Consider the following 12818-nt stretch of genomic DNA (forward strand, 5'->3'; position numbering starts at 1 on the left):
TCGTGGGTGCAGATATATATATATATATATATATATATAAGAAGACTATGGTTTATATCTCTGGTTTACGAGGTACGTGATAGGACGATCAGGAAGCTCGGGCTCGGGGTTCAAAGCAAAAGAGCCTACCTGGCGTAGGTAGAACAATTTAAATTCAACGGTGCAAGACAGACGTTGAAGGGAAGAAAGTGGCGTGTTCTTCCTGATGAGTGCGGCGAAATGAGCCGTCTTTAAGAGAAGGGGATGGCTGCAGATGGACACCACGCGACTTTTCTTTTCCGATTGCTAGGTACTCATGACAATCTGATCAGTTGCAGGCCTTGGCTCAGTGACGTCGCTAGGTAGGTTGGTGGGGAGGGGTCTAAGAACAATACATGGAAGATCCGGGGATGTCGAGAGGCTCCAAGGCAGGCCGGACGACGTCGTGAAGGAGGGGGGTGGGTGCACACGGTCTCGTCCAAAGTACGGGTACCTAGGGAGGGGCGAGCAGAGCGAGGCTTACTTTCTGGCGCGAAACGAACTACCGAGTCGGACGATGAGGGGTGGGAGGGCTGCAGGATAAGGTGATGGATTCATGTGCTCGGGGCGTTTCCTGCTGCAGGTGAACCAGCTATTCCCGAATCGACAAAGGAGAAAATGGAGGAAGCAAACAAATAAATGGCAGGTTGGCGGGGTCGTCGTGTCAGTCGGCGCGTGGCTCCAAGCCAAGAGAGCGGTTCAGTCATTAGTGTCATGTCGTACCTAGGCGGTAGTAGGTATACTTGATTAGAGAGTACGGAGTACGTACATACCTAGTACCTAGTGTATTTTTCTTAGCGCTCGCTAGTGGGCTGTGGACCCCTGAGCCGGCACGGCTGCGGAGACGTTTTTCCAAGCCGGGGCTTCAACTGCCAACTTCCGCGCTTCTCTCTTTCCGTTTTTGTTTCTTCTCTCTATTATCTAATATCGAGCTCCATGGTACTGTCGCCTAAGGGTTCCCACACCACCGTGGTGATGTGCTGGTGGGACCGTACCAGTACCTACACTACATGCACATCGTCACTTGGGGACTGAGGTGCTTACCTAAGGCGATCCGATCCCTCTTAACACCGCACAGGTTTACACAGTCCGAGACAGTCAGGAAAAAAAACACATTATAAGTAAACACAGTAGAGGAAGGTTTCTAGCTAGAAACACAGTACCATGGGAAATCTCGTAACCGAACCTCCCTCGTCACCCGGGGACAGCGGCATCAACTTCATCAAACTAAATCCACTAAACTCAAGGAGGGGTCTGGCTTGCTTGCTTGCTTGGACGGACGACGAATGACGGACTCCTGCCCCGCACCGGAGCGAACCGATATGCGACAGTCGGTCTGAGGAACCCGTGCCAATGTCTGACGTCGTTTTCATGCAGCCCGGGTGTATTGTAAAACTGGGCTTGAGAGATCTTGGGATGGAGTAATGGATGGAGACGCTGCCTTGTGGGGACTTCCCAACGCTAACAACAACTGTCCTGGCTACACACGGTTGACAAGGATGCAAGACTACAGAGTACACATCCGACAAGGACAGCGCCTCATCCCGCTACCTTGCAGCCCTGGTAGGTAGTTGGTTACCTAGTTAGTTAGTTAGCCGATGACTGGTGAAGCTTCGGGGTAAACGGTAATTATTGGTTCGAATTGAGCCGTCTACTAGGGTTTGCTAGAGATCACCTACCTAGTCTAGACTTCCCTCCCGCACACCAGGTACCTAGTTTACGTCCGTCCTTTAGAGTTTTGGGGTGCATGCTGCGAGCCCATCTCCACATCGTCATCGTCTCTCTGTCCTCTTGTTTGGCCTAACGCCCGGGCATGCAGTCGATGCACAAGATACCGGCTACCTACACGTGTATGGATGCAGCTCGGGACGAAACCACACACAGCATGTGGACGGCTCACACTGTCAACGTGCGTGGATGAGGCACAGAATAGTTTTGGACATCACGAGCCATCAAGGGCAATCAACCATGGTGTGGTGAGAAAACAGCAAACGTTCCATTGGGGTATCTCAAGCATTATCCCAGAGCAAGCACCATAGGAGAAGAATCCAAGAGAAGATCAACACAGCACCCCGTCAGGCGATCCGCCGCCAGACATCCGCACGACCGAAACAAGGTCGAGCCTCTCGAATATCAAGCTTGCACGCGACCCCACGATTCCAGTCTATCTCGCTCTCGAGCTTCTATCGCACTCAACTCGTCAGTGAACTGCTGGAGCTTTCTCACCGCCTCCTCGTTCTTCCGAACCATCTTCTCAATCAACTTCTCAAGCAACGTCTCAACCAAGTTCTCAACCAACTTCCGAATGTCGACATCAGGGTACCACGTCCACGACTGCTCTCCCTGATGCCGCTTCTCTACGTCCAGGTACCGGCCCGCTTGCTCATTCTGTAGCTCCCGCGCGCGCTCCGCCGCGTCAGCCTCTCGGCGGCGTCGCTGGCTCTCTGCCTTCTCCCTCTGGCGTTTTCGCTTCTTCTCCTCGGCGCGGTGTCTCTCACGGGGGGTCTTCTCCGGGAGGTTCCAATCGCGGAGTCTTTTCCAGTTGCCCGGGACGAGGCTGTCCGCGAGGTTGTCAAGCCACCGCTGTTGGAGGGTGCGGTACTCCTTCGAGTAGTGGCACTTTTCCCCCTCGGGGATATCGTCGCCGGTAATGGTCTCGCCCTCGGGAGTTGTTAGGATGAGTCTGGGGACAACTGAATAGAACAGTTCGTCCAGCGAGTCCAACAAGTCATCGGACTCCGCTTTCAAAGTCTCATCCTGGAAGGAGTCCATCTCGCCTTCGTAGTCGCACTGGTCGTATTTGTCATCGCCCTCGTCCTCTGGGACGAGGTCATCATTGCGGTCAATTAGGTCATAGTCGTTGTCGTCAAATGACAAGGTTTCGACGTCCTCTTGTTGCCTGCGGCCATGTGCGAGTGAACCCTGAGCAGGAAAAGTTGGCTGGAACTCGATGACTGGCTCAGCCTGTGCTGAACTTGATGTTTTGTGGTAAGAGAACTTACCCGCGAGGCGGGATAGTGTGGGAGTGGCCCAGGATACGCTCTTCGCGCTGCCTGCTTTGCATGCCGTGCGAGCAATAGAGATTGGGGGGCTCTGAGTGTCCATGGTGTGCTGCTGGCGGGTAGTGATGAACACGACTGCCACGAGGGGACTGACTGGGGTTTGTTGTGATTGTCGAACGAAGCAAGCATTTGGGTATGTGTATGGATGGATGGTGAAGCAGGTTTACTGGGTATGAATGTGTATGCACAGGTTGAGAAGAGGAGTGTAGGGAATGGAGGAGAAACAGGGTTTTTCAAATGACTATTATTGTAAACGGAGATAGCCAGGCACGAATCCCACAGAAAAAAAAGACACCCAGCAATCCATGGATTGCGATACTGATCTGGGTTTAGAGTTGACGGATCCCTGGTTCGGATGGAAATCGATAACGATGAACTCGATTTGCAGTCATCGGCCTGACTAGAAAAGTGAGCAACACCCTCAAGGTGCAATTGAACGAAGGCCATCGGCGGTTGGTTTTCTCGAATTACAAGCGGCGGGCTATTATCCCAATGTTTGATCGAGCGTGGAGTTCCTACTCGTTAACATAGGTAGACAGCAGCTGCGGCTTCATCGATTGTATTTGTGAACCTGATTCGTATTATCTGGTCTGATGACGGGTCTCATGAGACTTATTGGAGTGCAATTTTAACAAGAGTTTTCAACCTTGTTGTCTCTCGACCAAGGGACCACTCAGGGTAGGAGCTCCCACTAGCATGCCGCTGTCTGAAGCCAAGTGAAGTACCTCGAATCTTTTCTTCTTGAAATGCAACAAGGTTGACGTCACTGCGATGGAATCAATGGATTCAACACCAACAGGCTTCGATTCACCAGCCCATTCCGTACATCCTTCACCCAATAATGACCCCATCATCGCCATTACTCGTATGAAAGCGGCTCTGGGCTTAGAAGCGATCGAAAATCCCTAGGGGTTAGCCCGAAAATGGCACGCCCGTACGCCAAAGTACCAGAGGAGATGCCCTGCCAGCCCGATATAGTCGCTCGCTCCCTACAGCGAGATACACTGGAAGCCCTTGAGACCGTCGACCGTCGTCTCCTGGCACGTGACCCCCTTTGTCGATGTGAAGATGATGCTCGCGGTGCCGTTGGTCGAAGCCTGGTAGGTGACCCTGGCAGGAAACACGAGTTAGCCAAATCAGCTGTCTGGCAAAGAGTTTTCTCCCCCGTCGGTTTATGGGGCGCGTGAGCTCAAAGGGGCAAAAGTAATGCCCGCCTTCACTGCCCCAGATGCACGGAAACAGCCCGTTTTGAGATGTCACGGAACGAGGGTCTTGCTTACGAGGTATTTAGACCTTGCGGACCGTTGATGCCGATCCCTAAGCCGATGTTCATTGTGTCCTCGGTGATGGTGAATCCGCCACCGAGGCCGAAGGAATCAGAGCCGGATTGCAAACCGCCTATCATGGTAAATCGTGCGTCAGCCATCCGCTTCTTTGGCATTTCCCGCCGCCTCAAACCCCCCTCTCTCTCCAAACCCATCGCTTCCGTGTCGTGAATGGAGTAGCACGCGCGGTTGACCCCCTCCTCCATCGAGGCGTCGAATCCAAACTCCGAGGGGGAAAGTGAAAAGGGGGGGCAAACTCACCTCCGTAACTCTGGCCCTCGGCCCAGTTGACCCCGCACCCGACCCCGATCGCGCCAAACGGCGCCAGTGTTCCCGCCGCGCTGACTGCGCCCGTTCCCGACGTTGCAGAAACGTTTTTGTTCAGCGCCGTGATATCGACCCCAGTGGTGCTTTGGCGCGGCGCGAGCTCGGCGGAGGCGAGGCCGGCGAGAACAATAAGGGTCTGGATCGAGTGGATCATCGTTTCTTCTTTTCTGTCACAGCTGTCGTTTGAATACGTGGCGCTTCAGGTGATGGGCTGTCTTCCGGATATCTTGGATTTCTGTGGAGTGGTCTGAAGGTTCGAACACGGTGCGGTTTGAGCGAGTGACTAGAGTGAATTGGTTCGACGCTTTTTACGATGTTTGGAGCATTCCCCTCGCAAGACTTGGGCTAACTAGAACTTATATCTGACGGCCTCACGGGTCGATCGGCCGGCCGAGTTTCCTATCTTGAAAGCCGCAAAAAAGGGGGCGGGGATGCAATATAACCGGCCAAACTCTAATCAACAGACTCAGCACGACAGCGTACACGAGCATGAGTAATGGCGTTTTGAGTTTATGAAGAAGAGAAAAATCAGCCTAACATGCGACGAACCTGGTCCCTGCGTCACCAGTACGTCTTCTATTCTCGGAGTTGCCCGACGGACTGGTTCAGATGGTGGGGCCGACACGCCTTTTAAGGCAGCGGTAACATACTTGAAGCTCATCTAGACGGTTGCCGGTAGAATGCCAGTGTGCTTTTGGTAGTCTGCCAGTGATTTAAGCCTATTTTGGAAGGTACTGCCACAACCGCCACCGCCACAGTCCATAACCCATGCGAAAAACGCCCTTTTTGCCGCAAATCCACCATCGCCAACAGACACCCACAATGCATTGCCGGCGAAGTTGCTGCTGCCGCCACTACAGCCGTCGCTGCTGCTGCCATACAGGCAGTATAGGCAGGATTAATTTGGGCTGTAGATGGTCACGTGATATAACGAAATATAAAAGAAGTTTAGACCAATGTTAAAGACGAGGACGGTTCCTGGAACGCATCGTCAGTTGATATGGGACTGGTCCCGAGTGTTCACATTACAAGCCAGCTAAACGAGTCGTAGCCCGTCGTTGTCGTACAGGCTGTGTTCTCGCTCTTACTTCTTAAGGGGGAGAGTCTGGGCCCTACTAATATCTAGACCGTAGTTACATATGATAGAAGAGGTAATAGCATAGCCGAACGTCGCAGCGGACCCCCGGCTCTTAACAGCGATAGCCCCAGGTTCGGCATCGTGAACCGAGGCGCCTTGGCCCGGGTTTCCAGCTACTACTTGCCGTACTTATGCCTTCGGGTCAGTTCTATTACTCACCAGTTCAAGCTGTGCTGCGGCTCATTCGAGTGCGGGGCCGCAGACCCGGACGGCTGTCAATTGACCCAACGCCGTGTGAGCACCAGTCTGGATGCAGGATAATGATACGCTTCGCGTAAGTCTATTCTCAGAAAGCGTTTACACGGCTTTCGCAGGCCCTGACGTCAAGCCAGTTTGTACATGATAGTGAGCGCCTAAGACGTTATCATCATAAACACGTTCAACGGTCGTTCTGAACCTTCCCATCATTCATCCATCTACCCAGCTGATCGCCCAGCGAGCCCAAGCAACCACTCCTGCCTCCTGAGCCGTGGTTGTGCCTGTATCTAATGCCATCTAACTGTGCTGCGTTGTCGTTGTACCATCATTTCCTTTGTTCACATATTCCGTTTCTCGTAACCTGTTCGTCCCAAATGCGCACATGTCAGACATGACCCGTCTAGTCTCTTGATGTTGTAGCATCAAAACGCGTCTACCTAAAAGGGAGGTCATCTAACCAACCCAGACCGTTGCCCATGCAAAGGGGGAGAGAAAGAAAAGCATACAAAAGAAAAAAAGAAAAAAAAGAATAAGCAGAAGGCCCCGATTTGTTCCGTCGAAGAGAGCACTCCACCTCAGACGACAATGGAGTTGCGCGGCTTGGGTTCCTGGTTCTCTACCATCTCCAGGAACCGTGAGCACGGCGGCAGGCGCACCTGCGCCCGGTGTGAGCTGGCCGGCCATTGCCGGATCGAGTCGTAAAACTCGAGGCGAACCGGCGTTGACGCAGAGTGCAGACCGCGCAGGCTCTGCCGGCAGGCCTTAGGCTTTAGCAGCGCGATCCGCGGCGGCGCCAGACTTAGCGGCCGAACCGGCTCCGATTTCTGGCGTCTGCATCGGAGCTGCGTCGGTGGGGACTTGGCCCGCTCTGACACGAGCTGGAGCTTAGGCGGAAGAACCTCCGTCGGCGTGCCGGGCGGCGGGGGCGAGGCAGAGGATACTGAGCAGCGGTCGCTCCCGGCGGCTCCCGACATGGGCGCTGATGATATTGAGGAATCGCAGGCGAGCAGAAGAGACGTGGGCCGCGTGTCGGGAGAGCGACCGTAGCCGTGTTGGAATGGGGGCGGGCCCCGGGCCCCCGGGTGCTCGTCCATCTCGCGCCTAACAACGGCACGCGCTTGGATCTTCCTCTTCCGCGCGAACTCAGCGTTGAGTGAGCTCATGAGCTTCTCCAGGACTTTCCACGGGAAGATAACCGTGCCCGCCTCCCAGGCCCTGCCGGCGGCGAGCTCTGTGGAGAAGAAGCTTGTCCAGGCGCGGGCGTTGGAACATGGGTTGCCGAGGATCATGCCCTCGTCAGACGTCCGCATTCGCAGCAGCAGTTCGGACCGCTCTCGTTTGGAGAAGGGCTGATACGACATTGACGATGCGTTTACCATGTGCTGCAACAGAGCTAGTGCCTCGGAGGCCTTGAAAAACTCGGCGAAGGGACCGCCTAGTGGGAGGGAGGTTTGCCTGTAGCAGGTGATGTTTGGCTGTCCTGACTGGGCTGGGTTGCCTGCCGTCAAGATGAGGGTGACTGCACGGTTGTTGCGAGTGAGAGCGACGGCGTAATTCTGGTGCGTCGAGGACGTCTCCCGGGATTGTTTGTTGGGGGAGATGTCTCCAGATCGAGACATCGGGTCATGATAGGGATGCTGCTTGGCGTCATGGCCAATGGCTGCTGTTGATTCAGCACCAATCCGGTACTGGCTTTCCGAGTAAAAGCTCTGTAGACTACAGCTGTCTGAACGGGAGCGCAAGTGATAATTGCTAGTTCGAACCGGCGTCAGGGGTTGCACGAGCGGCTCCGACGAGAAGTACGAGTCGGCCTTGGTAGGTGGCGTCTCCGGCCCGAAGGACGACGTCCGCGTCCTTGCATCCGAAGGGGTGTCGTGTCGCAGCTCGGGAGTCCGATCCGCGAGTAGGTGAGGCAGCTCTGGCGAGTATCTCGACAGGTCATCGGGAGAGGCCCCGGGAGACGACTTTGCGTATCCCGTGGGGGGTCGGAAACCAAAGACCCAGTTGAGTCTGCTAACGGTCTGGGCGGTGGAATCATCTACTTCCCAAGGCGAGGCCGGCGAGCGGAATGACTCCGTCGACGGCCACTTGGCGTGGGATACTGGCCCTTCGACATTTCTGCGTGGCATGAAAGAATACATGGGAAAGGATGACCTGGTGAACAGAAAAGCAGACGAAAGAGGAAGCGATTTGCTTTTCGGAAAGCAGCTCAACCGTGAGAAAAGAGTGAACTCTGACCGCCCACTGGCCAGCAGGTCTTTCATATATACCCAAGACTTCTTGATGCGATCCAGCCAGACAACCGGTCAAAGGGGGGGGGGGGGGGGGGGTGAGGGGAAAGGGGGCGGTCAGCCAGCTCGACAGACACCGAGACAGGGTGTCTTGGACCTCCACGACAACCAATCTCTCTTGGCCAACATACCTGAGCAGTATATTTCCTTCTCCATCATCGCATCCAACGCACCAACATTGGGAGACGTTGGTAGGGCTATCCTCGTCGATGGCATTGGCAGAGACTCAAGGCCTTCCCCCCACCTGACCGGGCATTTGGGAGACACGACACCATCATGTTTGCTAGTGTGCGTCAGTGTCCCCCCCACAGCCTCGACATCCCATGCCCCTCCTTGCATGCCTCCCGAAGAGATCATCCATCTGCTTATGCGGAAAAGAAAGGTGTGCTCCAATCGGTGGGCCCGGAAAGCATTTTGCATGCGGCTTGCCGAATCATAGCCGCGTGTCAACCGGCCGAGAACTGTGACATTACGGATTGCTTACATGCGTCGCTGCCCGAGAGAGGGAAGTAAGCCGGCCAAAAGCAAAAAATTGCTCCGAGGGGCCAGTGCGTGGTCGGCAACCCGCATGAGAAGCGGGCGGTACGCAGCTCTGCCGCACGATATGTCACTTTCCCTCCCCGACTGCATGGCGCAAACGAAACAAGCCAAGTAATGTGGAGGGGCCAGCAGCAGCAACAACAACAACAACAACAATAATAACCACAGGACGCGAACGGACGCCGCGGTGGCAGGTGGGTGTGCTTTTGTTGTCAGAACAATTCGTTATTGGAATTCTCACCCAAGGCGCGCGAAGAAAAGGCTGGAATGCGTATAGGAAGGGTGGCGTCTATAAGCAACCCCGGGGCGTGCCTCGGGCTTTTCTTCATTGCTCACCGCTGTATGGGGAATTTGTGACATGGCGCAAGTGTCGCGGAAGAAGCAAGCTGGAAAAAGCAACGTAGTCCGTCCAAGGTCGGCCGTATGAGACCTCGAGAGACAGGACGAGACAGTTGCAGACGGCGAATTAGCCCGTGACCAATTGATGTTCCGCAGGGAACGCATGTTCCGTTAAATGACAAGACAAGCCGTAGGGCAGTCGTGGTTGGCGGACGACTTGCGGAGATAGTGACGAGCGTCCTTTGACGTGGCCAGTCCCTGTTAGACACAAAACTGATTGCGGCGGATTCCTGGGTGTCACGCTCAGACTCAGGCAGAATCAAATGGCGACGAGACAGTGCTGCACCACGAAGGAAGTTGCGTAACAACGTCATGCAATGCAACACTGGAGACGAGGAGTGGAGGAACGGCGGACAGGGGGATTGGGGCCGTTCGACGTTGCGCTACGCCTGAAAAACTCCGAGGCGTTGAAGCGATTGGTTTATGAGCGGATGTCGCTTTCCGCATTGCAAGGCACTGCGGGTGTGAGTTGCGAGGGGCCGGTTGCGAGGGGATGGTTATGACTGTGGGAGAAGTGAAGCAATTCGTGACTTGACTACTGAGTACTGACTACTGTACTATACTACCTACAAGGGTATGTACATACCTCTATAGTCAACCCCGACAGATCTCGGCTTCCCAATCCATTTTTAGAACCAAGCCTGAGTTATCGCTGCTTTAGCCTGAGCAGAGGTGATCAGGTGGGTGATCAATACCTGCGCAACCCTGCTATTCCCCTGTGCAAAGCCGACGATAACGAGATCAGCCAAAGTGGCATCAATGAGCTCTTGGACGACGGCGAGGAAACCTGGGAGGATTTTTCTGACGATGAACCTCTGGAGGACATCCTAGACGATGAATATGCGGGGGGTCTCTTATTGAGATTTGAGAAGCATACATTGGATGATTCCGTGAATGATTCGAGTTAAGTATGCCTTTCAGCCATAGACTAAAGCATACTTACCTCAAACATCTCCCCGTATTCCATCCTTATCCAGCACTGGGCCATCAGACCTCTAATCTAAGATAGCATAGAGTTCTTGAATCTGCTGCAGCACAGCTGATCGACTAGTACCGCCCCTGGCCGATTTTGCCTCAACACTCGACTCGTATTCGAACGCCTTTATAATATCGGCTGTAAATCGACCATCGATAGCTTGCAGTTGCTCCAGGGTTAGCTTATCCATCGGGGTTTCCGTGGATTCCGACAATGCAACAATGCGTCCAGAAATGTGATGAGCTTCCCTGAAGGGACATCCATTTCGCACCAGCCACTCTGCAACATCAGTAGCAAGCATTGTCTTATCAAGGGCAGCCAACATCCGCTCAGGCCGCACGGCCATGGTAGCGAAAACCCCGTTGGCAATGCCTAGACTGTCCAAAACAGTTTGAACTGAGTCCAGCATGGGTTCCCATCCCTCCTGAAGGTCCTTGTTGTAGCAAGTTGGCAAGCCTTTCACGGTCTATTAGGTATCTATTAGTGGCTGCTCTTGATCCGCTTTTGATCACTCATGATCTGATATGTCTGTATTTGAACTCACCATCATCAGTCCAGCCATTTGACCGAAAGCACGGCCCGACTTGCCGCGCAAGAGTTCCAGACTGTCAGCGTTCTTCTTGTTCGGCATTAAACTGGACGTAGATTAGTCTTGTGGGGTTGGCTAGGATTCACAATAGATATAACAAACCTGCTGCCGGTACTGTAAGAGTCTGCCAAACGACAAAACCCGAACTCGTGAGTGGAGTATAATATGAGATCTTCAGCCCACCTGCTGATATGGCTGGTGAACATTGAGTTCCAGTTTAGGAACTCGATAATAAAGTCGCGGTCGCCTGAAGTGTTCATAGAGTTCAGAGTGATTCCGCTAAAACCAAGCTCTGCAGCTATGGCGTCTCGGTCAATGCCAAACACATTGCCAGCTAATGCGCCACAACCAAGTGGGCTAAGGTTGACCCTTTCAAAGACCTGGCGCAATCGCTCGAGATCCTGCTTGAACGAAGAAGCATGTGACATTATCCACTGAGCCCAGCGGACTGGCTGCGCAAGTTGTAAGTGGGTGTAGCCGGGCATGAGGTAGTCGCTAGGGATGTTGTTCAGTAAGGGGCTTTGTCCGGATGCGGTGCTAAGCTTACATTTCAGCCTCAGCGCGTTTGGCGAGGACTTGAAGGAAAGCAACGAGTTGGCCGTCGATGTCACGGATGCGGTCACGTAACCACATACGCATATCACAGACGACCTGCTCATTACGGCTACGACCTGTATGTAGCTTGCCAGCGGTGTCCTTTCCGATAAGCTCTCCCAATCGACGCTCATTTGCAGTATGAACCTGATTTATCATATTAGCATCAGGTTAGGTAGTATAAGCTGGGACTTACATCTTCGTCGTTTGGCATAATAGCGAAGGTTCCCTGCTTCCATTCTTCCATCACTTCAAGCAGACCACGTTCAATTGTCTTGAATTCGTCGTCGGTAATAATACCAACCTTCGAGTTAGCCCTAGCGAAAGCGATCGATCCAAGAATGTCCTCTCTATAGAGAGCCTTATCGTATCGGATAGAGGCATTGTACTTGTGCATAAGCGGATCAATCCCACCTATAGTAGGCATGGCAAGGTCAGTATACTGGATCTTGGATCTGAAGCTTCTGTCCGGGGACAATCGAACCTGTGAACCTGCCACCCCAGAGCATATTGGTTGCCGGGGCGTCCGTCTTCTTTGTAGCCATGTTGGAGTATTTGTTCTCGGCGCTCGTCGCGATCGTTGCGTTTGTTAGTTCGTTGCGATTTCAAGCACGAAAAAACCGGTGAAGCCAATTGAGGGTAGAGCGCGTGGATAGCAATTGACATTCAAATTGAGGGACGCGAGTCAATTCGGATGATGTTGCTTAATTGAAAAGATCGAGAATGAGGGCGGGGCTGATCAAGCTCGAAAGCTTTGTTGAGGCGTGACGATGGTTGAGCTCAAGGGCAGTCAGGTAGTGGGAAAAATTGGTAGGACCGACACCGGCGGTGACTCACCTTGCACGTGAGCTTGCACCTAACAGTACCAGGTCAAAAGTCTGTTTACAGCAATAAGGACAGCCAATCAAAGCCTACAGCGGGTGGCTAAGGCATAAGGCCTTTGTGGCGCATTGTGGAGTGACCTCAAGCTATTAATGGATCCTCTCTTCGACTCTTCCTTGGGTTATCCTGTTGCTGTAAACAGACTTTTGGCCTGATACTGTAAGGAACCCTAAACATATTTACATAAGATCAGTCAACCATCAGAAGGCTTATCCTCTGCTTATCTTTACTTAGCTTTAGTTTGGGTTAAAGCAGCTATAGATTAGTCTCTACACTTAATGCGGATTTAGGACAAAGCTCTTGTTGCGGGTGACTATATAGGTATGCAGGATGGCTGGTAGGTACCTATTGATGGATGGTTTTGGTTCATAATTGTGGCTGCTGTAAGGGCGCCTAGCTACATCCAACATCATTGAACAGTACGTACCTAGATGCATATACACTATAAGACAGGTACGTACTCCTACCTACCTAGATAC

General features: G+C 53.2%; 4 protein-coding genes across 4 annotated transcripts; all 4 read right to left on the minus strand.

The window, feature by feature from the left end:
- Positions 1-2151: 2151 nt before the first annotated feature.
- GLRG_02018 (uncharacterized protein) lies at positions 2152-3123 on the minus strand (the record flags this gene model as incomplete). Its single annotated transcript, XM_008093352.1, has 1 exon — positions 2152-3123. The coding sequence occupies one exon, from the start codon at positions 3121-3123 to the stop codon at positions 2152-2154; it is 972 nt and encodes a 323-aa protein (XP_008091543.1).
- A 946-nt stretch (positions 3124-4069) lies between these two features.
- GLRG_02019 (uncharacterized protein) lies at positions 4070-4886 on the minus strand (the record flags this gene model as incomplete). Its single annotated transcript, XM_008093353.1, has 3 exons — positions 4070-4190; positions 4361-4478; positions 4667-4886. The coding sequence occupies 3 exons, from the start codon at positions 4884-4886 to the stop codon at positions 4070-4072; spliced, it is 459 nt and encodes a 152-aa protein (XP_008091544.1).
- Positions 4887-6643: 1757 nt separating this feature from the next.
- Positions 6644-8209, minus strand: GLRG_02020 (uncharacterized protein; the record flags this gene model as incomplete). The annotated part of the gene is made up of 1 exon (XM_008093354.1): positions 6644-8209. The coding sequence occupies one exon, from the start codon at positions 8207-8209 to the stop codon at positions 6644-6646; it is 1566 nt and encodes a 521-aa protein (XP_008091545.1).
- Positions 8210-10293: 2084 nt separating this feature from the next.
- Positions 10294-12002, minus strand: GLRG_02021 (argininosuccinate lyase; the record flags this gene model as incomplete). The annotated part of the gene is made up of 6 exons (XM_008093355.1): positions 10294-10740; positions 10819-10909; positions 10966-11358; positions 11411-11604; positions 11654-11871; positions 11942-12002. 6 exons carry the CDS (start codon positions 12000-12002, stop codon positions 10294-10296), a joined length of 1404 nt encoding a protein of 467 aa, XP_008091546.1.
- Between the last annotated feature and the right edge of the window lie 816 nt (positions 12003-12818).

This window comes from Colletotrichum graminicola, assembly GCF_000149035.1.
Source record: "Colletotrichum graminicola M1.001 genomic scaffold supercont1.7, whole genome shotgun sequence".
In the NCBI taxonomy this organism is placed as follows: domain Eukaryota; kingdom Fungi; phylum Ascomycota; class Sordariomycetes; order Glomerellales; family Glomerellaceae; genus Colletotrichum; species Colletotrichum graminicola.